This window comes from Pestalotiopsis fici (genome assembly GCF_000516985.1).
Source record: "Pestalotiopsis fici W106-1 unplaced genomic scaffold PFICI_Scf_10, whole genome shotgun sequence".
Lineage (NCBI taxonomy): Eukaryota > Fungi > Ascomycota > Sordariomycetes > Amphisphaeriales > Sporocadaceae > Pestalotiopsis > Pestalotiopsis fici.
Window position 1 is genome coordinate 2,485,731 of NW_006917100.1, and position 24,724 is coordinate 2,510,454.

A 24,724-nucleotide genomic window follows, 5' to 3' on the forward strand; every position below is an offset into this window, starting at 1 on the left:
GCATCAACTAAGGAACCTGGTAGCGCGCAGCGCGGCACCCCAGAAGCGCGTGTCGACGCTAGACTTATGAAAACTACATGTAACATTTGATTCTTCAAATGTTATGTTGGCTCTACTCCATCCGTTTCAGGCCTACTGTGTATGATAGTACCTACATTAGTTGGCCTAACCCCCTACTTTACCAGGTCTCTTGTGTGTACAGTGGTGAACAAACCCATGAAATACCAATTCGAGGTCAGAGCTGCTACATAGTACATTGCAAGGTCATCTCAAGGTAGAACACAACAGGCCACCGAGCATCTTTCAATCTTTACTTGCACCAGTTGGAGAAGCTTGTTCATTGACTTGGATCATAATATGTCCACCTTGAGGTGTTGACCAGATCAAGAATGGACGCATGTTGATTAGTATTGCTCAGTATGTCGAGTTTCTAGGTTGACCATAGAAATCTAAGTCGGTTGCTTGCGTGCGCAGAAGCTGAGGACTATGCGATTGCCAGGATAAAGAAATCATCTGATACAGTCTCACATATCTGAACCTGGAAGCGTATATCTGTCCCCGAGAACGAAAATTGGGAAGGACTTGCGCACAGAACCCGATAATGTACTACGGAACCCTTGTTTTTCTGGATCCGTCTTGGCTGGATCCCGGCCCGCCCAAGAAGAAAGAGCCTTTTTGACACTGGGCATTTTACCTACATTACCCATGCACGTCGGGTAGGTGGTTCAGTTATAGTTGCTGTTGCCCATTCACTAAGGTAGGTACTTGGGGTCAAACTGCTAGCTTAGCAGACTTATTAGGGGTCCCCCATTTCGAGACAAAGTGTCCTCAGCTTACCCAGTTGGGGGAACTGGGAAAGATCCCACACAGCAGAAGCATTCACGTCGGCATTGCTCCAGGTCTCACAATACCCACAAGCTGCAAATTGTACAATATCACTACAGGTAACTGTCATTTGCTTTCTTCTGCAGCTTCCTAAAAGCTTGCTGCCGACCCTTCCCCACTGCAAGCCGCCAAAGATGCGCTTCTCTCGCCCGGCCTCCCTGGCCGCATGGCTTGCTGCTGGAATCTCGGTCGCTGAAGCTCAGGCTCAGTTCCTGGTCGATCAACTCAGTTTTGGCTACACTGGCCGGTATGTCCAGCTCGTTGTGCACCAATTACTTGCCTCAGACAGGACCGCATACTAATGGGCATTACCATCAACAGGATAAACGACAAGGGGCAACAGTCCGTCCCTCTCTTCTCCATACAAGGCGAACCCGACGTACCAGAGATCCTCTCCAACAAAATCATCCTCACACAACCGTCGCCCGGCAATGCCAGAGGCGCAGTCTGGGGAGATAATTCCAACAAGTATAAGGAGTGGGTGGCAGATGTCGACTTTCGCGTAAATGGCCCCGAGCGAGGCGGAGGCAATCTCAATATCTGGCTTGCGCGCCGCGGTGTCCAGGACATTGGCACCGCGAGCATATACACTGTTGGCCGTTTTGATGGTCTCGCTCTCGTTATTGACCGGTCTGGCGGAGGGGCGGGTATGGTTCGAGGTTTCTTGAACGACGGCACAACCGACTACAGCTCGCACCACAGTGTCGACAGTCTGGCGTTTGGACATTGCGACTACAGCTACCGAAATCTGGGCCGCCCATCGCAGATCAAATTGCGCCAGACGCAAGACAACTTCAAGGTGGAGGTTGACGGAACTCTCTGCTTCGAGAGCAGCAATATCCAAATCCCTCCGGGATACAGCTTTGGTCTTACTGCGGCAAGCGCGGAAAATCCAGACTCGTTCGAGATCTTCAAGTTTGTTGTCATGACTGAGGATCTCAACAAGCAGCACGAAGAGCCAACGCAGCAGCAGATGAATCAGCAAGGCCAGCAACAGAACACCTGGAGCAACCCCGGCGGTCACGGCTACGAGAAGAACATGCCAGTAGACGACAATGGGTGGGAACAGGACATTGCAGATGCTACGGCTGCCTCGATTATAAGCTCCGAGGCCCAATTTGCTGATCTGCACAATCGACTTCAAAGTGTCAACCATCACCTTTCAACCATTTTCCGCAAAGTCGCATCTCAAGACAGCATTGGTGAGAAGCGCCACGAGGAGACGTCGACGTCCATCAACGAGCTTAAGCAATTGCTCGAAAAGCTCAACAAGATCGATGCTCTGCAGAGCCACATTGTCAGCCTTGAGCGAGAGATCAAGACAATCAAGCAGGAGACAGGCAACAAGGTCAGAGATTCGGAAAATGCGATCAAGAAGATGCTAGGCAGCTCCCATGGGGATATGCTCTTGCACGTTGCCGAAAAGACGCAACCAACACACGGAAAATTGATTTTCGTCATCATTGGCAGCCAAATTGTGCTGGTACTCGCATATATCTGGTATGAGCGCAAGAAGACACTGCCCAAGAAATACCTGTGAGAAGAACACGGCAGGGCTCCAGAGATGCTGGCGTCAGCACCATTGATTGTATAAATGATACCGGCCATGACATTTACGAGGCGTTTCAACGATGTATTGTATCTACATAATGGAATTATCTGTGCATGGGTCCAGGTCTCGAATCGTGTGCATGCGTGCTTGTAGGGGGGGTGGATGGCCTGGCCGCGTTGCCATATGACGCCAAATGCTATGTCGAAGAATCATGGCCATTATCCGGGGCTACAATAGTGAGAGACATGGTGATCGAGATGCAGAAACTCGATGGGTGAATGGGTTGGGGTGCATAGCCATGTCTTGTTTTGTACACCAATTTCCTGGTGTGGTTGAATATTTGTAGGCCTTTTCTTTTCCTTGTGTGATCAAGATGGAGAAGCGGCTCGGCAAAGGTAGGTTCAATGTACAATAGGGAGCACGGCAATTGCCCTTCCCTCCAAGTACTAACACGTCAGTCTTATGCAGCAGCCGAGCCTGTGTAAAAAGCTGGAGCAGGCAATGTATATCTGCATCGCATCCGCCAAGAGGTCTTTCTTCTCCCTTCAAGTTCCATGTTAAAATATAAGCGCTGCAGCATATCAGAAAGCCCGGCCTGGCCTGGCCTGCACAATCTACTATTGTAGTACACGGTGAAAGGAAGCCCAGCTAAAAGACGACCATTCATGATTTATGATGGCAGCTACATGGTACATTAGTACGGTACCTGGCAGGTCGACCAAGAGCTGCAGTCGATTCAATGCCTCGCTCCTCGCTTGCATACAAATATAGAAATTGTGAGCTGCACGAGAAGAAAGCACGGGTTATTGAGGCATAGCGCAACCAGGCCGCTTCATACTCATTGGCTGATGGCTGGTCACCACACGCCTCTAAGCGCCCGCCGGGTGCCATACTGGGTTGCATGGAAAAGAGTCGCAGCCAATCCGGGGAGAATCTGCCGACTCAACCTTAACACTTGGTGCTTTCTGGCCCCGGCGGCAGCCTTCCTGAGTGGTTGCAAAGGCAGGCGCTCGTTGTGCATGAGCGCTTCGCTGAGGCTATTCGGATACATGATGGCAGTCTATCATTAGATCGTCGCAGCAACTCGAGCTTATTTGCTGTAACCCCCGCGCTGGCATCTCTGCTGAGGATCTGCCTTCATAATTGCGTGTTTCGCAACTGCCAGAGGTGGGTTGATTTTGTTTCTTTCTCTGTTTATCCGGCTCTCATTTGTGCCATTCCACGATCTATCTCCTCCTATGGCTGACCTCTGAGCGTGCCTTTTTCTTGTCTCTCTTCGTGCATTGTTTCGTTCCTCTGGCCACGCCTTCTTTCAAGTCGTTCCCTCCCACTCACCCTTTCGGTCCAGTCTCCTGGTCGAGTCGAAACATTTCATTCATTCATTCTTGCTGTGTCATGTCTCAGGATACCAAAACCCCGGTCGCCGCCTCGGCACTCGAGGTAGCCTCTCCGGATTTGCAATCTCAATATAATCACCGATCTATTCGCGCAGTCGACGGGCTCAGGCTCAGTCTTACGCTTCTCAGTCTTCTCTGCGGTGTCACTGTCTTGGGGACATCCGGACACGCACTAAACGTGTATAACACCACTTCGGTGTCGACAGGTTTTCTCCTACCACTATGGCCCGATGAGTTTGATGCCCGGCCAACCGTCGCACTGGTGGTGGGCAGCGCCATTGTCGTATTGGCCAGCATTCTCTCGCTTGTCTTTAGCAAGATACCTTCTGTACGTTGAAATTCTTGAACTGGCGCTTGTTTACCCAGAAGCTGTAAACATTTCGGGGAAGAAAGAAAGAGAGAGAGAGAGAGAGAGAGAGAGAGAGAGACTGACATGGAATACTTCTGCAGCTTCGCCGCAAAGTGTCGGCTCACACACTAGTATGCTTCATTACGCCTTTTATCGGCTTCGCAGCCTCAATGATCGCCATGATTTTCTTTTACGCCGTCAACACATCCACGACAGTCGACACGCTGCAGAGCTGGAGCTGCCAGTGGGAGTCGGTTGAGATGAGGGTGCAGCCATACTTCGGTACACTCTGTCGCGAGAGCAAAACCGCTCTGTATCTATCGGTCGTCCTGGTACCCGTTGAAGCTATCGTCTTGTCCTTGGCTGGATACCAATGTACCCTCGAGAAGAGAGCCGCATCACTTGTCCAGCCTGGTAAGCGCGATAGCCCAACCCCATCTGTGTAGTGTTGGACACATGAGAGTCTGGTTACTATGATCATCGGGCATATGGTGGATTACGTGTGCAAGAACTATGCATTTAAGGCCTGCAATCCAGAGTCGAGAGTGGAGGATATGAGGAAGCGCAGTGATTTCCACGCTGGACCCCAATATTCAGACTGAACCATTTGTTGTATCATACATAGTATACGTACTAAAGTCCCTATCTTTTCGCGTCAAATTTCACGGCCATGGTCGCTGGCAGGGCAAGATTCGAAAATAATCTACTAATCAATTCAAGGATCAAGATTTTTTTTCTTACTTTGGTACGTGTATCTATTCAAACATGACCTCCATCATTCGGACTTTGTTTGCCTTGAGAGACACTGTAACATATTTAAACAAATCCTCTATTTTGTGCATTTAGTGAAGAAATGAGAGTAATCAGCATTTGTAAATGAAGACTCTAGATAGGAACTGAACTGGCCGCGTATAGCTGCATTGCGGCAAGAGAAAGACAGCCAGTCATCTAACCAATCAACACACATCCATGCTACTGTTGGTCTCGGTGGCTAGAGTTTAAGATAAAGTCTCGGCAAAGTTCCGTGTGGGCCCTTTTTTATACAGCATTCCGGGTAGCTTCTCAATTGAGTGGCTGGCCGGCAGGTGGATGTGTAGTACAGGTCATGTAATTTAGAGTGGGGGGAAAAAAGAAAAGAAAAGAATCATATTTCCTCCTTACAATGTTCAATATATCAGCCCCGCGTCGTTGGGATTTATGCAAGCAAGTAGTATTGGGCGCCACGTCTGATCAGCTTTTCTTGGTACCTGAAGCCTGCAACGTATATTGCATAATTATGTATAGATATTATCCGTACCCGAACACAATGAAGGAAAGGAGGGTTGCATTCTTGCGACAGAGCCATCTGCGACTATCCTTATCTTTCTACATTCGAGCCCAATAGATCGTGCCGACGGAACAATCTCACCTGGAGCACTTCAATCATGATTGGCGTGTTTGGTCATCTACGTAGGCAATGTAATGTAGTTGGATAGTTGGTCTTGACGGTTCACAGGCCCGTTGCAGTCAGTGTGTCTCGGTTGCGCTCACTCCACGACACGAGATGTCATCACTTGTATAATTGTTGTTCAAGGACAACGAGGTATCTGTCTCCCCGTCTCTCCATCGTTGCGCGAAAGGTGGGCGGGCTCCTATCCGGAATTTCTCGCTTGGCAGCCTTGCTAGGGGAAGGAAGGGAGGAAAAATAAATTTTACTTTGTATCTTGAGTACTCACTCAACGAGCCCAGTTGATAAATCACCTCAATCATCCGTCTATCTATCTGGTGGTTTTGGTTTTAGTGTATGTACAACCAATGCTGCATCTTTTAGTCAAGCAAACACAAGTAATGTTACCGCCTTGATCCAGCAATTGCCAGCGCATTTCTTTTCTAATTCTTTCTTTCCTTCTTCTATCGATCGATCCTTCGACTGTTTAACAGTATCTCGACTTCCGCAACTAAGGGATCATTCCCGCTTCTGGAAAAGAAAATCATCTGCGGTCTATCTCCCGCAGTTTTGGCACCTGTCTCTCTCACTTTTTTCTCTCTTTCTTTTTTTTTCTTTTTTTCTCTTCTTTCTTGGAGGTGTCTGTGAGGACTGAGCAGTCAAAATTTGACCTCAAGGTCGCACCAACTACCTTTACCTGCCAATAATTCTGCCTGTCCGTTGCCATTGTACAGGCATCGTTTCGACCAAACAGTCTTTTGGAAGCTGAATTACCGTTTTCATTGGCAACCAAAAAAAAAAAAAAAAACACTGTTCAGTCATTGCCACGCCTCGACAAGCTCTCACCTCTTCCCAACCGACAAACACTCAGCTAGTAAGCCACCTTGAACGGGGCAATACGAAGACTACATTTGTCTACCTACAGTAGCGTTGCGGCGTCTTGCTGGCATTGGCGGCGTTCGACACCTCTTCAGCTCCTTACTGCTACCTACCTACCTACCTACCTAACCACCCACCCACGTACATACATTTTAGGGACGCTAGATCGCGGTCCTCCAGTTTGGTTGACCTGAAATACGCCCATATCCTAGACCCATCAAACTCGACCGGCTAGAAGCACTGGCATCTTGTTCAGCGAGACATAAGGGGGGGCAATAGGCACTAGTCTACCTATAGGTGGTTAGCATCCGCACCGGCGAACGGTTACTTGTGTAAGCATCGTGTCTCGTCTCATTAGCGATCCACCAGTCCGTGCCATCGCTCGTTCCGATAGACAGGCAGGCAGGCAGGCAGCATGCTGCAGCAGCAGTCACCTTCGAATGGAAGTCTGGTTGCCAGGTCCCATTTATCCTATAAACCTGCCACCAACCCGCCTCTCCGGCACGATGGCGGTGGTGGTGCCTCCCCAGCCAACCTGTCTTTTGCGCAGCGCAAAGCCCAGCTGCCGCGTCCATCCAGATCCAACATTGTCGAAGGAAATCATGTCATGAGGAACATTGACCGGCCGCCTCCGGGAGATATGGTTCACCACCGCAGGTCACAACGCCAACCAGGCCTGTCCAAGAAGAGAAGCCAATACTACGAGAATGAGTTTGCCGCTGGTCGAGAGATGGACTCTACCAAGGATCGAGTGCGAAATGAGGCCATTGTCCTGGCCGAGCTGCGCACAAACGTCATTGTAAGTTCCCGGCATACTGGTCTGTCTGATAGTTGTCTCCTCCCCTTTTCAGTGTATTGTTTCCTTCTTAACAAATTCGACTAGATACAAGACGAATTCACCTTCATAACAGATTTATCGTACCACCTGTCCAATAGATACCAGAGATCCATGTCATCCATTGTAATCAACTTGCAACACGGTTGCTGTTTGATGTTTGGTGGCTCCTTTGACCCGTAAGAATATTCTTAATGCCAGTCCCTCGCTTGCCTGTCCTCAGGTTGTCGTGGCCTGAAGAGGGCGGCATATCGTATAGATTGTGGATGAAATTTCAGCTAATACCGAATTTGGGAACCCAGTGCATACACTCTGTCGATATTCGCGTTGCCAGATATGGTGCAACCGACCATGAACAAGAGAAATGCGGCCCTCATCCAAAAGCAAATCCAGGAAAGCCTAGGGGTTGCACCTGCGAGGGGGCACGTTAGGTTCGTCGCTACGCCTGAAGAAGATGTCGCCAATGGTGGGAAAACGGTAGCTGGCGAGTTGGACGATCTGGATAAAGTGACAGCAGACGAAGTCGAGCAGGGTCGCGAGTCGTCGACCAAACCGCTAAAGATCAAGAGGCTTAGTGTCCGCGTAAGCCTGATTCCTTTTCTGCACATTTTCTTCGTTCTCTCTCTCTCTCTCTGTCTCTGCCCCGACGGCGCAGCTGATGATGAAGAACAAATAGTCCTTCGCTTCGCTGAACTCGAAACCGAGCACAGCCGTGAATCCAAACCCAGGTTTTGATACACTGCCTACGCCCCCGGCCAGTACAGGCGACACTCCTATGATCACCACTGCCATCCCCGAGCATCCTCTCACTCCACCAGCAGACTCGCCTGGCAGACTGGCCGAGGAGAAGCCCGCCAAGACGGCAACCCGCCGGAAAAGCTTCGTAACAGCCTTGTTTGCAGGCAAGTCATTGAGTAAAGAAAGACGTGCCAAGAGCGCCGCGGCGTTGGCCAACTGAAATTACGACCCATGACTCCCTCATCAGCATCGTAATGCACTGGCGTGCTGGAGTACGGAATTTGGAGGGGCATTGAACTGGAATAGCTTTGTTCTATGGGCCAGGTTTAACAAATTGGTCACTTGATCTACTCTGTCTTTTCTAGACACAATTAGACAGCTCGTAGTTTCTAAGCTCGGAAGCATACTCTGTAATGAATTGCCCATTAATAAACAGCTCTCTTCTTGCATTCAAATAGCCGGTACATCTGCCTGTTTAAGAGGGATAGAATAAGACTCGAGTGAAAGCTGTTGTTTACCAGAATGCCTTACTCCTGTCGTTTGTGGGATCCAAGTAGTAGTGTTGAAAAGGTGGCTGAAGTATTTGATACCTTGTGGTTGTCTATCGCGCTGGAAACATCTTCACCGTGCAGCGCATCATACGGAGTGCACAGCAGAGAGTGGAGTGCGATCATCTGTGCTGCACATTGAGGGTGTCGACTGACGTCACTGTAAATTGATACTTATACTTATATAGTGATATGCATACCGAATGAAACCTGTGTGAACCAATTACTTCGGTGTATACAGGTAAGTTTGCAATTGACCACCCTTGCTTACCCTTAGGAGGTGTCTTGATTCACGATACTTATTAATGGACATGTACATGCAGAATAGACACAGAGTGTATACTGCATGTACATGTCAATCGTATTGACCTGGACATGTGGTGACTCCGTGTAATGACCAGAACAGATACACTGTGCAGTCACTAGCCTCACTTGCCGTCTCGCTCCACCCACCACACACACACACACACACACACGTCGCTTGACTCCATCAGCCTTGCATATCCGGATGGAACCTTGGAATACTACTACATACTTTACTTCTCGTGAGCATTGGCGACTTCGATTTCTCAGGTCTTTCAGAAGATTCAAGACGCCTCAAGCTGCTGAAGAAGGATCTCACCCGCCGAGGCAGAGCCACAACATCATCCCTCGCTTTGGGGCTCAGCAAACGCACACGCTGGCGACAGCTCAACTGGAACCATCTGCAGACTCATACCAAAGGCCACACCAACCCTCTCTTGCAGCAGTCGGCTTGTTCGCGGGCCGTTTGTATCAGCAACTCTGCGTTGAGCCCTTTCGACCGACCTCTGGACTTTCTTGTCATTGCTGTCTGTTGGATGATTTCTGTGATTGCTGTGCTCCCTAACGTGCAATCCCACGCACGGCGTCTACTCACAACACAATACAATCAATGCTCACAGGCATTTTCTTGGGCCAACCAACTCTCCGTACGACCCAACGCCAGTCGGCCCGGGAGGGTTGATGCACAGAGATCCACGGTGTCAAGCAAAGTCTATCTTATCGAATAGGTCATCCAGGACGGCGCTCCTCCAAAAACCCAAGACCAGCCAGGGTAATAAAGGACGTGCGAGTCGTTGCAGCCCAACGTAGAGAGGCACGGCTTCAGCTGCCGTAGAAGGAGTGACTAGCAGGATCGCTCTACCCAAATTCCTGGGTTCCTTAGAGACCTCTTACGAAGCGTTGCAGCCATGGAGGTAAGACAAGATTTCCTATCTCAATATCTCTGATCCGAAACGTTTCCGCATCTTCAAATTCCCCTGCGCGCGTCTCTCTGAAATTGGAAGCACTTCTCCCAGTCTTGCCTGCCTAGTGGTACAAGAAATCTGGACTCACAGTTCCCAAGATGATACATGTTCATCTTAATGCCTGCGGCTTTCCCGTGACAACCTGAAGCAATTGGGTCGACGTAAACGATAGGAGCAGGCAGACGGCGCAGGCAGGTCCGAGCGTGATAGCCCTGTGCATTGAGTCATCTCCTGAGCTGAGTCTCAAGCCGCTTGTTCGTGGAACGACGAGGTCAGCCACCATTTATTTTTATTTTTTATTCCCTGTTCTCGAAAAAACGAGGGTTCTCAATCAGTCCAACATATACATCGAAAGCGTCCCGCACGACAACATGGCACACCAACCGCATTATCAACATCGATGGCTTCATGTCTTGCCTATCATGTGCGCTCGTCTCGACACCACCGTCTTCTGAGCGTGTCGACCAGCTCGCCGCCGGATTCGAGCCTCGACGCTCGGCAGCTCCGGCAAAAGGTCGTTTGTTCGCCAAGGACGGATATCGGGTCATTCTGAGGTTCGAATTACTATCACTTCGCTCTCTAGACAACGACAAAAACCAAGCCTTTGATTGGAAGCTTTGACTTTTGGACAATTGCTTTGACGTAGTTGCGGCACGACCAGAGACCTTGACGGCATCGGTTTGCAAGAGCCCAACCAACTTCATTTTCTTGCAAGGATTCTACCGATTGCACCATTTCCTTGAACAATCATATTTCCCAAAGCATCGCATCATGGCCTCTCGGCTCAGCGGATGGGACATAACTTCCGAGTTGGGAGGTGCCCGTCAAACCACCGAAGGACCAGGTTCGCTCAGTCCAGCTCAGCTAAATCTTGAACGTGTGTTTGAACAGAATCGACTTCGACAGGGTCAACAACCCAAGAATGGCGCCGCGGCGCCAGAGCTACTCAATCCGGGGCCGCCAACAAAAGGAAAGCCTCGGCTGCTCTTGATGGGTCAAAGAAGGTAAGGTCATACTAGCCAGTGTCTAGGTCGAGGATCTAACGCAAGATAGGAGTGGCAAGTCTTCGATATCGAGCGTCGTCTTCCACAAGTTGCCACCAAGCGAGACTTTATTCTTGGAATCCACGGCACGTATCCAGAAAGACTCGATGGCGTAAGTCTTGGCTATTTCCTTGTCATGAGATGTCATTGCTTAGCTCCGAGTCAGGTCGTTTATGGACTTTCAAGTCTGGGACTTTCCTGGTCAGATTGACATTTTTGAGAATCCCACGTTTGACATCGATGCCATGTTTGGGGAGATAGGAGCTCTCATATGGGTGATTGATGCTCAAGATGACTATATGGAAGCCGTCGCTCGGCTCAACGTCACCATCCTCAATCTACAGAGCAGATTTCCTAATATCAAGATCGAGGTCTTCATTCACAAGGTGGACGGACTGTCTGACGACTACAAGATGGATATACAGAGGGATATCACCATCCGCATCCAAGACGAAATGTCCGACCACGGCTTTGACAATGTTCCCATCCGCTTTCATCAAACCAGCATTTACAACCACAGCATATTTGAGGCTTTCAGCAAGGTTATCCAGAAGCTGATACCTCGCCTCGGCAGCCTCGAAGCAATGCTAACGAATCTTTGTCGAACGTGCCGCTTCGAAAAGGCGTACCTATTTGATGTCTTGTCAAAGATATACATTGCCACGGATAGTGCCCCAGCGGACATGGCCAGCTATGAAATATGCTCGGATTACATTGACGTCATCATCGACCTTACAGAAGTATACGGCAGTTGGCCACGCTCCCAAGGCTATCGCGAAGTTCTAGAAGGCGAACCATGGAACCAGAAACTTGAGGACCAGGTCGCCAGCACCTGGGCTGAGAGCTGCATGGTCCTTACCGACGGCAACCGGCCCATCATGCTTCGGGAGGTCGATAAGTACTTGGCGCTTGTTGCCATCATGAAGGAGGACAGCTATGATAAAATGCCTCTTGTCAATATGAACGTCGATGTAGTGGTAGAAGGTTTGAAGGAATTCTTTGAGATTACCAAGCCGAAATAATGATTTTTCTTCTTCTTTTCTCTCTCTGTCTCTAGGTATACTTACACTGCATGCGCTTTTTGCCTGCTTCGTCATTGAGCGCCAGCGCGTCTAGACCACAAGTCCCCAATATATACGTGTATACGTATGACTGGTGTTCACGTTTGATTCAGCCACCCGCAACATCGTCATGTGATTGCTGACATGGCCTGGCGCTTGGACAATGAGAACATATCAAGAAAGCTGGGCTTTGGGGCATTTTACGATTACATTGGTGCCCTAAATCTCTACGCCACGTTACTGGGGCCGAACTGAGACTCACTATCTTGGTAGGTATGAAGAGACACCATGTACACGAGCCAAGTTCTATCATCTTTCAAAATGTCGCCACTGTTCATTCTACGACTCTGGGGGTATTACTGATTAGAGATTGATCATAACGCCATCCGACTCCACGGACCAGAAACGTAATCTAACGATGCCACTAAACAGATCCGTGAACGCCCTTCACTTCGCATCACATCATACTAACCCAGCCAATAGTTATACTGAGTACCTACAGGATCCCCTTCCTTTTCATCTCCCATCTACATCGCCGCATAGAGCTTGGGTTTCCATCTTTCCCCAGCAGTGCCTAGGCCAATTGTATAAATGGGCCTAGCATTCGGCACTGTTCCGGCCATGTGGTAGTAGCTATCCCCTCGTTCGAAGACTCCGAGCCATGATGGCGAAGCCTGTGTGTTCTCGTATCCGCGCTACTGATTGTACCTAATATCCACCTTGGTAAGCCGACTGAGATGGTATGGGGATTTGTGATGAGTACCCTCTAGATTGTGAGTGCATTGCCTGCTGCTGTTGCATCATTTGCTGCTGCACAATATCGCTAAACCACGGGTGTTGCAGAGCATCATGTGCGCTGATTCGGTGTTCGGGACGTAATACTAGCATTCTCTGAAGGAGATCAATGCCCAACTGATCAATCTGCGGCAGAATGGCCTGCAAACTCTGGGTTGCATACATCTGAAAGTTGGGCTTGTACTCGGCGAACTGGGTGATGCCGGGCCACGTTCGTTCCGTGGGCGTGCCCATGATGCGGAAAATTCGAATGATCTGATCTTCGTTGGTTGTGCCGGGGAACAGCGGCCGACCAGTGTACATCTCAGCCATGATGCATCCGGCTGACCAGATATCGATGCTAGTGTTGTAGGTTCTACTGCCCAAGAGCACATCTGGGGCGCGGTACCACAGGGTCACAACCTCGTTGGAGAATGTGTTGACGGGAATTCCAAAGGCACGAGCAAGACCAAAATCGCCAAGCTTCAGCACGCCCTTGGGACTAATTAGCAAGTTCTGAGGCTTGAGATCTCGATGGAGGACACGGTTCTGATGACAAAAGTCAATGCCCTTTAGCAGTTGATACATAAAGGACTTGATGGTCATGGGCTTGAGGGCACCCCTATCGCCGTGGGTATCCATATACTTCTTGAGATCACCGTCCATGTACTCAAAGACCAGCATAAGCTTGTTCTCGGTGTGGATAACATCGTGGAGTGCGACTATGTTCTCGTGCTTGAGCTCCTTCATGAGGGAGATCTCTCGAATGGCAGTGGATGGTGTGCCCTCCTCGGAATCGAGGTGAATTTCCTTCAATGCGACTAGCTCGCCCGTCTGGCGATTTCGGCCCTTGAACACCTATTTGAAACCGAGTCAGGTTAGTTGACATGGCCGCCTCGTGCGTGCTGGCGTCTAGTGTTGGGAGATTGTCGACGTACAGTTGCATACGTGCCCTCGCCCAGCTTCTCCAGCTGTTGAAAAGAGCTGGGGTGTCTCTTAGCATCCATGGCTGGGGTTGTAGATGAAGACGATACAAGCGGGAACGTGCTAAACACGGAAGTGTCGCGGGTGACGGGTCTTTGCGAGGTGGTTTGCGAACCAAAGAGAATGCTGGTCGCACTCGTGTAGGAGCTTCTCTGCTGAGTTGCGGGTTCCGTTGGTGCGCTGTTCTGAGTCGACTCGAACGAGGCAGCTCGGTTTTCGTCCGCCACCTGCAATGGGCGATTTTGCAACAACGGCGACGATGTTATGGTGGCGGTCGTGCGTCAGTCAGACGGAGACAGCAGAAACTAAGGCAGGTAGGCGAGCTCTGCAAGGAGAATGGGCTAGATATTCAAGTGCTCAACAAACAGGCATAGACTCGAGAAATCAAGTGTACCCTAGGTAAGGTGGCTAGAAAGACAAGAAGTTTAAGAGAGGTTGACGAGTTGCTGCTAGTGTGGCCGACTGGTGAAGGCCCAAGCAAAACTTCCAATACCTGCGGTGATTCCCAATGAGGGGCAGCAGGCGGGCAGCTTGAGCATCGTCGACTTCTAGTGGTTTGATAGTGGCCAGCATCTACATTACCTACATACCTACAGAGTACTAGGTACATATGAATTGACGGTAATGCAGGTAGGCTATGTAGTACAGTGAATAGGACCCCTAAGACCCAATAAGACAGTACTAATGGCGCTTGAATACATGCAACCCAGCGCAATGTTACGGTGGACAACTTACCTAGTACTGTGTAAGCCAGCCATACCAGCCTGTACCTAGGTACTGCCGAGCCAGTAAACATCGTTTACATTTATCACATCCATTCATGCTATTGACCCTACGCAGCTCCCTAGGTCCAGTTCTTTGGTCATTATCATCTATCGCGCACCCGCTTCTGTGGCCACAGTGAGCAAAATAACACATCTGCCGCCTGCCACGGCCTCTTGTCTGTTGTTCGTGTTCTCTTAGGTACTGGCCCGACACTCGATAGGTAATGATGGGATTCTCGCCCCGCATAACCCCTCTTATGTATGGAATGTATCTGACCAGGGGTCGACTGACTGGACCTTAGCTACTACGTGGACGTAGTCTGATTTGGCCGGGGTCAAGACACTATTTTACCTTTTCACAGTAGGCATGTACCTAGACAGGTAATGATGTGATGCGGGGTGACCCTTTATCAGTGCTGTGTTCCTCTGCCTGTGATCACCCAAATGGCCTGCCCAAACCCACCACCTTCCTCAACTCCTTTCGAGTACATGATCTCTTCATGTCCTTTTCCATCCATCAACATTGACCAACACATGGTCGGATCGTTCTTCTATACTTTTAAGCTAGACGTCTCCCATCTTTCAATAGTGGAATATCTCTTGTAGTGCTCAAGCACTCTAACATCATCCACTACTCTCCACCTAGCCTTCTCGTAGATGTGAGCGTGACGATGCGGCCTATGCCTGGCGACAATGCCTTTGTGCGTCGACGATCAACCGATCACGACGTGGAGTCTTCAGTCAACCTTGCGTCCACGAGCAGCAGTCAAATGTCCTTCTTCCTTGCTGATGAGTCCACTGTTGACTCTTACTTGGATCAGCCCAGTGTCGCCGGCTCCCAGATGAGAGATCCCCGAAAGCCAGTAGTAGGCTCTGGCCATGTCTTGGCTTGCGAGAGAGATGATTTGAGATCAGAGCAGCCAAGAAGCGCTTCCATACGACCTGAAATGGACTCTGGCTCCATGTATTCCCCCTTATCAACAGTATCTCTACCTAGTCCGACCCCCGTGCCGGCATCTTCAACGAATCAACATGCTCCCTTGTCGCGACCGATAACTCCCATAACCCTAGGCACGTCCGTCACTGGTTCGCTGCTAAGCGGGCCTTCTTCGAGACGAAACTCATTTGTTGGCTCGATATCAGCAAACGCGATCAGCTTTGATGACGATGATCATGTACTCGAGACGTCAACCGTTGACATGGTTGATAGCGGTAGTGCCCCCCAACTCGTCATGCCAAGTATCAAAATGCCCAGCCGTCGCCCCTTCACTTCTACGGGCAAGAGCCTAGGCCGCCTAAAGGTTTTATGTGCGGGAGCCTCCAAGACTGGCAAAACTTCTCTTCTAAAGTCTATTGTGCAGACATGTGAACACATTGTTCATGTCGATCCAATTGTCCCCCAAGCAGGGTCAAGAAGATCAACCAAGGAGGCCATGAGGCCACCACCGAGGCCATCCCGAGGACGACATTCGGAAACGACCGAATCAATCTATGAGATATTCGCCAGCACAAAATCATATCCTGAATGGTGGGTTGAACTTGGCCACGCGAATTCCAGTCAAAGGCGAAAGAGCCTGGGCGATCAAGTTCTCGATCGGAACATATGTTTTGTGGACACCCCTGGTTATAGCCTAGGTGCATCTGTAAGTGTCAAAGTCATCTGTAAGACGGTACAATTGCTTACCACAGCAACAGGCAATGGAAACCATTGTACCCTGTATCGAATATGTAGAATCACACCTGAGTAAGGTATATTCGGACTCACTGAACGAGCTTGAACGGCTCAATCTTCTTGGGGGCGATGGAGGCTTGCAAGTCGATGTTGTGCTTTACTTGATACAACGCTGTAAGTCAGTCTTCCACTGACACCCCGGACTTATTCTCATTTCAAAATAGACATGACCCCAGTCGATATTGAGTACCTGAAGCGACTATCATCACTGACAAATGTTATTCCGCTCCTGGCTCAATCGGACACCATGAGTATCGACGAGCAGAATCTTTGCAAGCAGCAGATACTGGGCCAGCTCCGCGAGGCTGATATAAGCTTCTTCAGCTTCACTACGGGCTCGGCACTGCAAACAGGCTCCAATGCACCGACAGTTCCATACGCTGTGTCGAGCGCAACCGGGTCTGACCTCGATGTTATGGATGCCAGCCTTCTCATGAGCCCTGACTACGTCCAGCCGTTAGCGCCTTCGGAGCTCAGCGTGCTGATTAGCCATATGTTCAGCCTCAGTGGATCTTCCTGGTTGAGGCATTCAGCGGCAAAAAAATACCTGCAGTGGCGTGATGAATCGGCTCCCTCAAGGCCTAGACATCTCTACCAACCTCTGAGCCCCGGGACAGGGGCGCTTATAGGCCGACCACCATTAACACTAGCGCGGATTACACAGCATCGTGATTATGATGTAAACAACGCCACCCGCCGAATAGAGCTGGTGGACTGGGCAGCAGACCTCCAGAGGAGTCTTGCACAAGAGAGAGCACGACAGGAGAATCTGGCATGCCGTGATCATAGTACGTGGCCCAATGAGTGTGTCGCAAGTGGAACCCTCGTCTCAGCGTGTCGGCGTAATGCGCAAAGCCCCGTTCGCAGAAGAAGGAGGCAAGGAGGGGCAGCAAAGAGGACGAGCCGACACCAAGATCCCCTTGGTTTGCTTCAGGTATTGGCTGACCTCAAGAGCAAAGGCTGGATCGCACTGGAGGTGCTTGGCAGTCTTGGGATATTAGGCGGGCTGGCTTATTACCTGACGCATCAGAACGAGCCTGCTCAAACGGCTGACGACTGGGCCAGGCTGTGGGGATTTGATATATGAGGCTTGAGCGAAGAAAGGGAAGCACTGGATATGTTATAATGAACCACACGATCATGGACGATGGCATGATAGAGAGATGGTGACTGATTACAGAAAGGAGTCCAGGAAAGCGCGGTGTAGTGTTTTCAGGCCCGTGGTGTTATTGGTGAAAACGGTTCGGCATCTTCAGAATACCTACATGTGCTTAGTTGTGGTCATATGAAAGGAAATTCAAGATGAGCCGCATTGAAAGCCACATCAAAGTCTGTGTGCTGGGACTTTTTTTTATGTCCAGGATCCAGGGGATGGTGTATTTGGACGGCGCATGAAGACGTAATTTGAAATGCATTTTCGAATCTTGATAAAGGTGAAATTGTATGCATTTAAAAAAAAGAAGATGAAAAGAACAGCGGGAAGAAGCACTCATATTTGAAACGAAATACATGACTAATAACTTTTGAGTTACTCACCATGGATGCTTCTCTTCTTTATCACCTCAAGGGCCTTTCAGCCTTATCAACGCTCTGAAAAAACGACCAATGCTGACTGACTTCTTGGCCCAAAACAGCCACCACCTGGGCCAGGACCCAAGGCAACGAGCCGCTAGACGCGCGCTAAGAATCTGCTAACCTACATTAGACTGTGCTCCAGCTGGAGGCTGGAGCTTACTGGTTGTATCAGAAAGTCCCTCTAAGCATCACTAGAGTTCACAGGTACTTGGCCTATACCCTTCAGTTCAGCGGGGCAAAAGTCGAGTTGGCGCCGCCACCAGTGAGTGCTCAGTGCAGCGATGAACAAACGTCAAAGCTCTACCTAGTCAAGGCGTGCGATTATTCGCATCTTCACTTTATCTTCTTCAATCCAAATCCCGATTCGCATCTGCCACGGAACCGTCTTTGGGCGTACGTGCATGCGTGTGCTGCTTCTGTCCTTCCTTGGCCCTGACAGATCCTGACCTACGTTTATCCTTTCTTTGGTTGTGACGAAAACCAGTGGGCAGCCGCGTCTTGTGCAAGTTAGACTTGCTGTCAGTCTGATTTCTGCGTGCGACCGATTCATCCGTTAACGCCACGAAAGACAGCCCCTACCATCCGGGTCTACTAGAACCTTGGATTCTCATCTTCTCCTGTCGGCAAGGAAGATCATAAACCATGGCTTCCTTAGAGAGGACACTCGGCGTCACGCCGCCCATCACGACAACTCTGCCCACCCCCGACGAGGTCAAATCGACAGAGGCGCTCTTGGAAGAGCTCAAGCGTCAGGGCACCTTCGAGTCACCCGACGAGACAACCAAACGGTAAGACTTCTCAAGTACAAACCATCCCCATCCAGTCACAGCGCGAACAGTCAAGTGACCATGAATTGACACCCTCCTTATAGAAACAAGGTTCTCGATGATTTACAGCGCATCACTGATGAATTCGTCCGCCGCATTGCCAAGAAGAAGGAACCACATAACACGGCCCTAATCCGAGAAGCTCGTGGAGAAGTCTTCACATACGGTAGTTTCTGTCTTGGTGTCTACGGCCCCGGCTCCGATATTGATACTCTCGTCTGCGCTCCGAAATATGTGACCCGCCAGCATTACTTTGAAGACTTTCCTGGCATCCTTGTCGAGATGGCCCCCAAGGGTGCCATTACCGATCTGACGCCCGTCCAGGACGCCTTTGTTCCCATCATCAAGTTCGAGTATTGGGGTATTAGCATTGATCTAATTTTCGCCCGCATTGCCACTCTTACGCAGTTCCCACCCCATAAAGAGTTGTTTCTCACCGAAAACAAGTACCTACGGGGACTCGACGAGGCTGAGCTTCGCTCCGTCAACGGAACCCGTGTCACCAACGAGATACTGAATCTTGTTCCTGAGAAGGCGACGTTCCGTCTGGCATTGCGTGCGATTAAGCTGTGGGCTCAGCGACGTGCCATATATGCAAATATTATTGGTTTTCCTGGAGGAGTCGTCTGGGCCATGTTGGTGGCGAGAATATGCCAGCTATATCCAAAGGCTGCCGCGGCTGTCATCGTTGCCAGATTCTTTGTCATCATTGGACAATGGCCTTGGCCATCGCCTGTCATGTTGAAGCACATGGAGGATGGTCCTCTCAACGTGCGCGTCTGGAACCCCAAGGTGTACAAGGGTGATAGCTTCCATTTGATGCCCGTCATTACTCCTGCATATCCCCAGATGTGTGCAACGTTCAACATTACGCATTCCAATAAGGCCATTATACAACGAGAGCTGCAACGCGCAAAGGGCATTGCAAGCGAGATCTTGTTAGGTGTGCTCCCGTGGGAGCATCTGTTTGTCAAACACACCTTCTTCACAAACGGCTACAAATACTACTTGGCTGTGGTTGTTACATCCAAGGACAAGGAAGCCCACAAAATCTGGTCTGGTTTCGTCGAAAGCAAAGTAAGAGTGCTAGTCGCCAGTGTAGAACGCCATGCTTCCATCGCAATTGCACATCCTTTTAACAAGGGCTTTGATCGTCTGCACAAGGTGGGCAACGAGGACCAGCTGAGCGACGTCATCGATGGGAAGCTAGACTACGTATGCAAGGAGGAGGAGCAGGAGTCGGAAGGCCAGGCTGCTCAAAGCGGTGCCATCAAGAACGAAACCGTGGAGACGAAACCGCAAATCGGAAACGGAGTTACTCCCACCACGTCACCTGCCGAACCTGCCCTACGTATCAAGCCAGACCCAGAAAGCGAGACAAAGGTGGGATTAGCAGATCTCCCTGTGAAAGCAGATCCCGAAAGCGAAATGAAGGTGAAATTGGAAGACCTGCCTGTCCAAGGCGGTAAGGTGTTTACGACTACCCACTACATTGGTCTTGAGCTTGCGGAAGGTATGTGACACCTTTATTTTACGGCCTAGTATCAAGCAGTGGCCCTTTTCCGTCACTGGAGGAAGCCATGGTGGTGAATAGAGGTTGCTAACTTTCTAGGTGCCAAATCTCTGGATCTCTCGTTCCAGGTCAATGAATTCAAAGACCTCTGCTTCAGTTGGGATAAGTATCAGGCTGAGCTGAACTTCTTGAGCATCCAGCACGTAAGGAAGTGAGTACCCGGGCAATTTATTCCGATAAGCACTACCTAACGACAATAGCATTAACCTCCCCGACGATGTGTTCGAACCCGGCGAAGTCAAGCCCACTCGTCCGCTTAAGAGAGCGGGCGCAGCCAACGGAGCTGCAGTGCCAAAGAATGTCAAGCGGCCCAACCCATCGCCGGCAGATGTATGTAGGAATGGTGGATTGCTTCATGCGATGGCCGAATCAAGGATGCTACCCCTGATTCTTGAAGTACTACTAACCGTGGCTACAGGACCAACCGTCTGCCAAACGACAGCAGCCAACAGCAGCAGGCTGAGTGCAGCTTGCGGGACCATCTACAATGCTTCACTGCTTAAAAAGATTGGCTAATGTTGCAGCAGAAGGCCACGACGTTTGGCGAGTACCATTGGATCATGGTAAGCGACCTCGGAGCCAGCGGTCTTCTTTGATGGCTCAATAGCATACGGCTTCGCGAGCCAGTTACTGCCTACCCTTTATGTTCAGAAGCACTTGGTCCTGCTTTTAGAAATTCGTGGTTATCCTTGCCTTGCAACTGCTCAACACAGCTAATGAGCCCTTCATGGAACTCGTCCATGTTTGGGGGAAAGCAAAGCTATCCATTTGTAATCAAGCGACGAGTTCATCCTGCATGTACGCGAAATCTTCTCGGAGAGAAGATACCAACCTGTCCTCCCCAAAGAACGAATCCCAAACGCAGGGTGGGATAGATGGTTGCCAACAAATGCAATGAAACAGGAACCGAGAGAAGAAGAAAACACTTTAGTGAGAAAAAGAAACGAAGAGAGGAACTATGATACCCTAACTCATATAGTCATGGAGGTGGAAATGCATAAGATGGAAGAGATGGCCTGATGCCCGATAGTGGCCACGCTGCTTATACTCGGCATACGCAAAGAAATCATTCATCTCCCTCCAAGTGGGGTTTTGATCACCATCGGATATTGGCGCCATTTGTAGCGCACAGGGCTGCGACAATACCAGCTGATCGAATTGGCCGAAAAGAGCACATTTTAATACTTTGGCCCAAGAATGGATTTGCAATGTAGAAATCCGCTCAACCGGCGGCATCTTTGTTCGAGGTCTAAATTTAGACATCCTGGCATGTACCTAGAGAACTTCTGCAGATGAATAAATCTACCTATCGTTGCATGCATGACTTACCATTCAGCTGATTTACTGATTGCATATAATCTGCCTCTCTGAAGCTCTGCTCTTCGGGTTCGTGTCACTCGCCACGGGTCTTGTGATGAGTAATTGGATTTAGATATATATATCGCTAACTGATTGAGCTTATGGTGGAAAACGGGCTGTGAAAACAGATTTCTGCTAGAGTCTATGTGGCAGTTCATATATATACATATATATGGTAACACATTGAAATAAAGTCAACCTAGACTCAGCCTCCTGCTTGACCCATGGACAGACTCGCTGGGGGCTAAAGAAAGGTCCATTGTACATAATACCAGGAACCGTGGAATCCAGAAAACATTGTGTCCAAGATGGTTTGGGTATTCCTTCTGTTAGAAGCGCCTCAGGTTCACCTCTCGGCGCAGTTGTTTCGTTGCGCGCTTAGTTCCTGGTCGCAGTGATATTTGCCAGGCGTCTGTTGTCAATGCTTTCAGAACCCGGAGATGGTACGTTTTGTGCATGTCAGTGGAGGCAAGACTTTACCACTCCTCTTCATCCTCGACCTTGATGAGCCGGTCAATGGCCTCCTTCTCCATGCCGGCACGGTGGCCTTCCATGACCTCGGACAGGGCAAGCGCGTGTTGCATTCCCATGGTTCTCCATACCACCTGCGCGAGTGCGTATGCCCAGTCCCAGAATTCTGTCGGCACACCAGGCGCGCAACCGGCGATCTTGAGGTGCCAGAGAAGACCCGGTAGTCCCGCAGCGCCGGTTCCACCTTTGCCGACTGCTGCTAGCCGTCGGGCTTGCGGCTCGGAGAGTATGGGGTGGTGCCAGTGAGACGGAGTGCTTGTGATGATGTCCTCCGCCATGCGCTGTGACGTGTTATAACATGCCTGCAATTGGGCTGGGGATACTACGAAGGAAACCGAATTTGGGAAATCCTTCTTCGTATCAATGATTCGTTGAACCACTAGTATGCGAGCCCAGCGCAAGTGATTCCAGAGCCGGGCCGCTTCGATACCATTGTATCTATGATATTTCCCCCGAAAGACGGCCTCTGGGGGGTACTCCTTGGGTGCTTTTTCCACCGTGAAAGGTAGCGATCTCTGCAATTGCTGCTCGAGACCACCCATGAGGTCGTCCATTTGTAATAATTCCTGAAGGGTATGTTCCGTGTCTGGATTTCCGTCCAGGAGCAAGGGGCTTTTGGAGTGTGTGAGCAATTCGAGAAAATTGGCGATTGCCACAGCTAGATCACATGTGGCATGCTCTTGTGGTGGTATAAACTGCCTACACATGGCAAGCACCTCAAAAAATTGGGGTGGGAGTGGCGCGTCCGTCACTTGAGAAGGGATCAACTATAGTTGTCATCAGCTTTTATATCCTTTGCATGCCAGTCGTCAATCCATCATGCGTCCTCCCCCGGGTTGGACACCTACCAGTGAGTACATCAGTTGCAGTATAGCCCGTGCCCCGAACACGGGATACTGGGAGTGTGGGACTACATTTCTTAGCAGGGCAATGGCCCCCAGGATGTGAATGTTGGCTGTGCCGGTTGACAGTTTCGAGCCCTTGCCTTGGACAACCTCAAACATGGCCAAAGTGACAACGGCTCGGAGCGGACCCATGACAGAAATCGTGTCACTCGGACCGGCGGCTATTAATTGTCCCGTTTGCTTCAGCGCTGCCGTATACTTTTGTCTCGCTATAAGGTTCATGGCCTTATCCCCTCGCTTGTGTGACAGGCCGGCAAGGCCTACAGCCATCATGACAGTCTGCATGGCCTGGGTGCTACCACTGTAGACGGCCAGATGGCGGTCGGCTGACGGAGCATCGGGGGTCTTCATGAGGTACTGCTCGATGAAGAACTGGAGACCGCGCTGTTCTATCGTCGGTTCAACCTTTTGATGAATCTTGGGCGACAATAGCTGCATGTTCTTGCTAAGCACAATCTCGGCAGGCGAGGCGGGGCTCTCGTCCACGGGACTCCTCGTGTCGTTGGTCATGGCTGACGGCGAGGAGGTCCACGATGCCGAACTCGACGTTGCCGACGCAGCAGAGTTGGCCGAAGGTGGTGATGTAGCCGCCCCCCATTGCGCGTGTGCTTTTTGGATTACTTTACTGGACTCATCTCGGAACATTAATGACAGTTGGTCCCGATATCCAGGGCATTTCTTGCCGATCCGAATGCATTGTGAGCATTCCGGCTTGACCTTGTCACACTATAACGCCGTCGTCAGCAGCGGGCTCGATTTTTTTATTTAAAAAAAAAAAAAAAAGGGGGAGGCTTTGCTGGCGGGTGTTTCCCTGCGTGTATTGTATACACCATGGATCAATCTATAACAATTCATTATAGAATGATGAGGAGGAGAATCATGGTGATAGGAATTAGTCTGGTGGATAGGCGCGCGTGTTCCTTTTTGGAGATGAACCCTCTAGGTGCCATGCATGTCTTGAGAAGGCCTCTCTCTTTTGTTCGCATTGGGGCTGGCTACCTAACTGCAAAGCGCGCCCAAGAACCAGGACCAGGTGCGGTGTGGAGAATTGCAGGTATACTCGGATTGTACAGTTTTTTTGCAAACCAGAGAGATTGACCAATGCAATATGTATGAGAAGTAGGGATGAAGATGTTTTTAGTAAGGGGTCAGTAGATGGGGTGTGCTTACTTTGATTCGCCGTTGGCGGCAGTTTTGGCATCCTGTCGTGACAGTATTGGTAATGAGTTTTATGATGATCGTAGGAGTGTGGATTGATCAGGGAGAGAGCTAGAGGAGGGACGGACGGACCTTGCGATGCCTTTCCGCAATAGACCATGCTTTGAAAGGCGTTGCTTGCTGCCTCCTACTACTGCTGGTCTCCTCCTCCTACTACTACTACTACTACTACTCCTCTCCTCCTATCTCTATCCTCTTCTGCTGCTGCTGCTTGCTTGCTTGCTTGCTTGGCTGCTGTTGCTTCTACTATGCGTAGATCGACGACGGGCGCGTCGGAATGACAGGCAGTAGTAGTAGTGGGATGAGCTAGGCTGGTTCAGAGACGAATAGGATACCCGAGTCAGGCATGAAACTCGTACGAGCGACGACTGGTGGTGCGCATTAGCATTACGGGCGCTATCCTATCCACCAGCAGTTATGTTGTTGGCTGGTGGTTCAAAGGGCTTGTTGTGGACGGTAGCCAAAGATGGAAAGCAGCTCGTCAGAATCGTGGAGATGATA

The 24,724-nt window shown here is 50.1% G+C and overlaps 8 protein-coding genes across 8 annotated transcripts; 6 read left to right on the top strand and 2 right to left on the bottom strand.

Moving 5' to 3' along the window:
* Window positions 1-1,019: 1,019 nt before the first annotated feature.
* PFICI_12997 (uncharacterized protein) lies at window positions 1,020-2,425 on the top strand (the record flags this gene model as incomplete). The annotated part of the gene is made up of 2 exons (XM_007841578.1): window positions 1,020-1,132; window positions 1,207-2,425. 2 exons carry the CDS (start codon window positions 1,020-1,022, stop codon window positions 2,423-2,425), a joined length of 1,332 nt encoding a protein of 443 aa, XP_007839769.1.
* A 1,407-nt stretch (window positions 2,426-3,832) lies between these two features.
* PFICI_12998 (uncharacterized protein) lies at window positions 3,833-4,629 on the top strand (the record flags this gene model as incomplete). Its single annotated transcript, XM_007841579.1, has 2 exons — window positions 3,833-4,162; window positions 4,285-4,629. 2 exons carry the CDS (start codon window positions 3,833-3,835, stop codon window positions 4,627-4,629), a joined length of 675 nt encoding a protein of 224 aa, XP_007839770.1.
* Window positions 4,630-6,903: 2,274 nt separating this feature from the next.
* Window positions 6,904-8,281, top strand: PFICI_12999 (uncharacterized protein; the record flags this gene model as incomplete). Its single annotated transcript, XM_007841580.1, has 4 exons — window positions 6,904-7,287; window positions 7,372-7,502; window positions 7,626-7,905; window positions 8,000-8,281. 4 exons carry the CDS (start codon window positions 6,904-6,906, stop codon window positions 8,279-8,281), a joined length of 1,077 nt encoding a protein of 358 aa, XP_007839771.1.
* Window positions 8,282-10,648: 2,367 nt separating this feature from the next.
* Window positions 10,649-11,942, top strand: PFICI_13000 (GTP-binding protein gtr2; the record flags this gene model as incomplete). The annotated part of the gene is made up of 3 exons (XM_007841581.1): window positions 10,649-10,881; window positions 10,931-11,032; window positions 11,087-11,942. 3 exons carry the CDS (start codon window positions 10,649-10,651, stop codon window positions 11,940-11,942), a joined length of 1,191 nt encoding a protein of 396 aa, XP_007839772.1.
* Window positions 11,943-12,689: 747 nt separating this feature from the next.
* On the bottom strand, window positions 12,690-13,762 carry PFICI_13001 (Negative regulator of the PHO system; the record flags this gene model as incomplete). The annotated part of the gene is made up of 2 exons (XM_007841582.1): window positions 12,690-13,613; window positions 13,694-13,762. The coding sequence occupies 2 exons, from the start codon at window positions 13,760-13,762 to the stop codon at window positions 12,690-12,692; spliced, it is 993 nt and encodes a 330-aa protein (XP_007839773.1).
* Window positions 13,763-15,174: 1,412 nt separating this feature from the next.
* On the top strand, window positions 15,175-17,322 carry PFICI_13002 (uncharacterized protein; the record flags this gene model as incomplete). The annotated part of the gene is made up of 3 exons (XM_007841583.1): window positions 15,175-16,146; window positions 16,199-16,349; window positions 16,400-17,322. The coding sequence occupies 3 exons, from the start codon at window positions 15,175-15,177 to the stop codon at window positions 17,320-17,322; spliced, it is 2,046 nt and encodes a 681-aa protein (XP_007839774.1).
* Window positions 17,323-18,452: 1,130 nt separating this feature from the next.
* Window positions 18,453-20,673, top strand: PFICI_13003 (uncharacterized protein; the record flags this gene model as incomplete). The annotated part of the gene is made up of 5 exons (XM_007841584.1): window positions 18,453-18,598; window positions 18,682-20,150; window positions 20,250-20,361; window positions 20,411-20,540; window positions 20,629-20,673. 5 exons carry the CDS (start codon window positions 18,453-18,455, stop codon window positions 20,671-20,673), a joined length of 1,902 nt encoding a protein of 633 aa, XP_007839775.1.
* Window positions 20,674-22,045: 1,372 nt separating this feature from the next.
* Window positions 22,046-23,650, bottom strand: PFICI_13004 (uncharacterized protein; the record flags this gene model as incomplete). The annotated part of the gene is made up of 2 exons (XM_007841585.1): window positions 22,046-22,867; window positions 22,949-23,650. The coding sequence occupies 2 exons, from the start codon at window positions 23,648-23,650 to the stop codon at window positions 22,046-22,048; spliced, it is 1,524 nt and encodes a 507-aa protein (XP_007839776.1).
* Window positions 23,651-24,724: the final 1,074 nt, after the last annotated feature.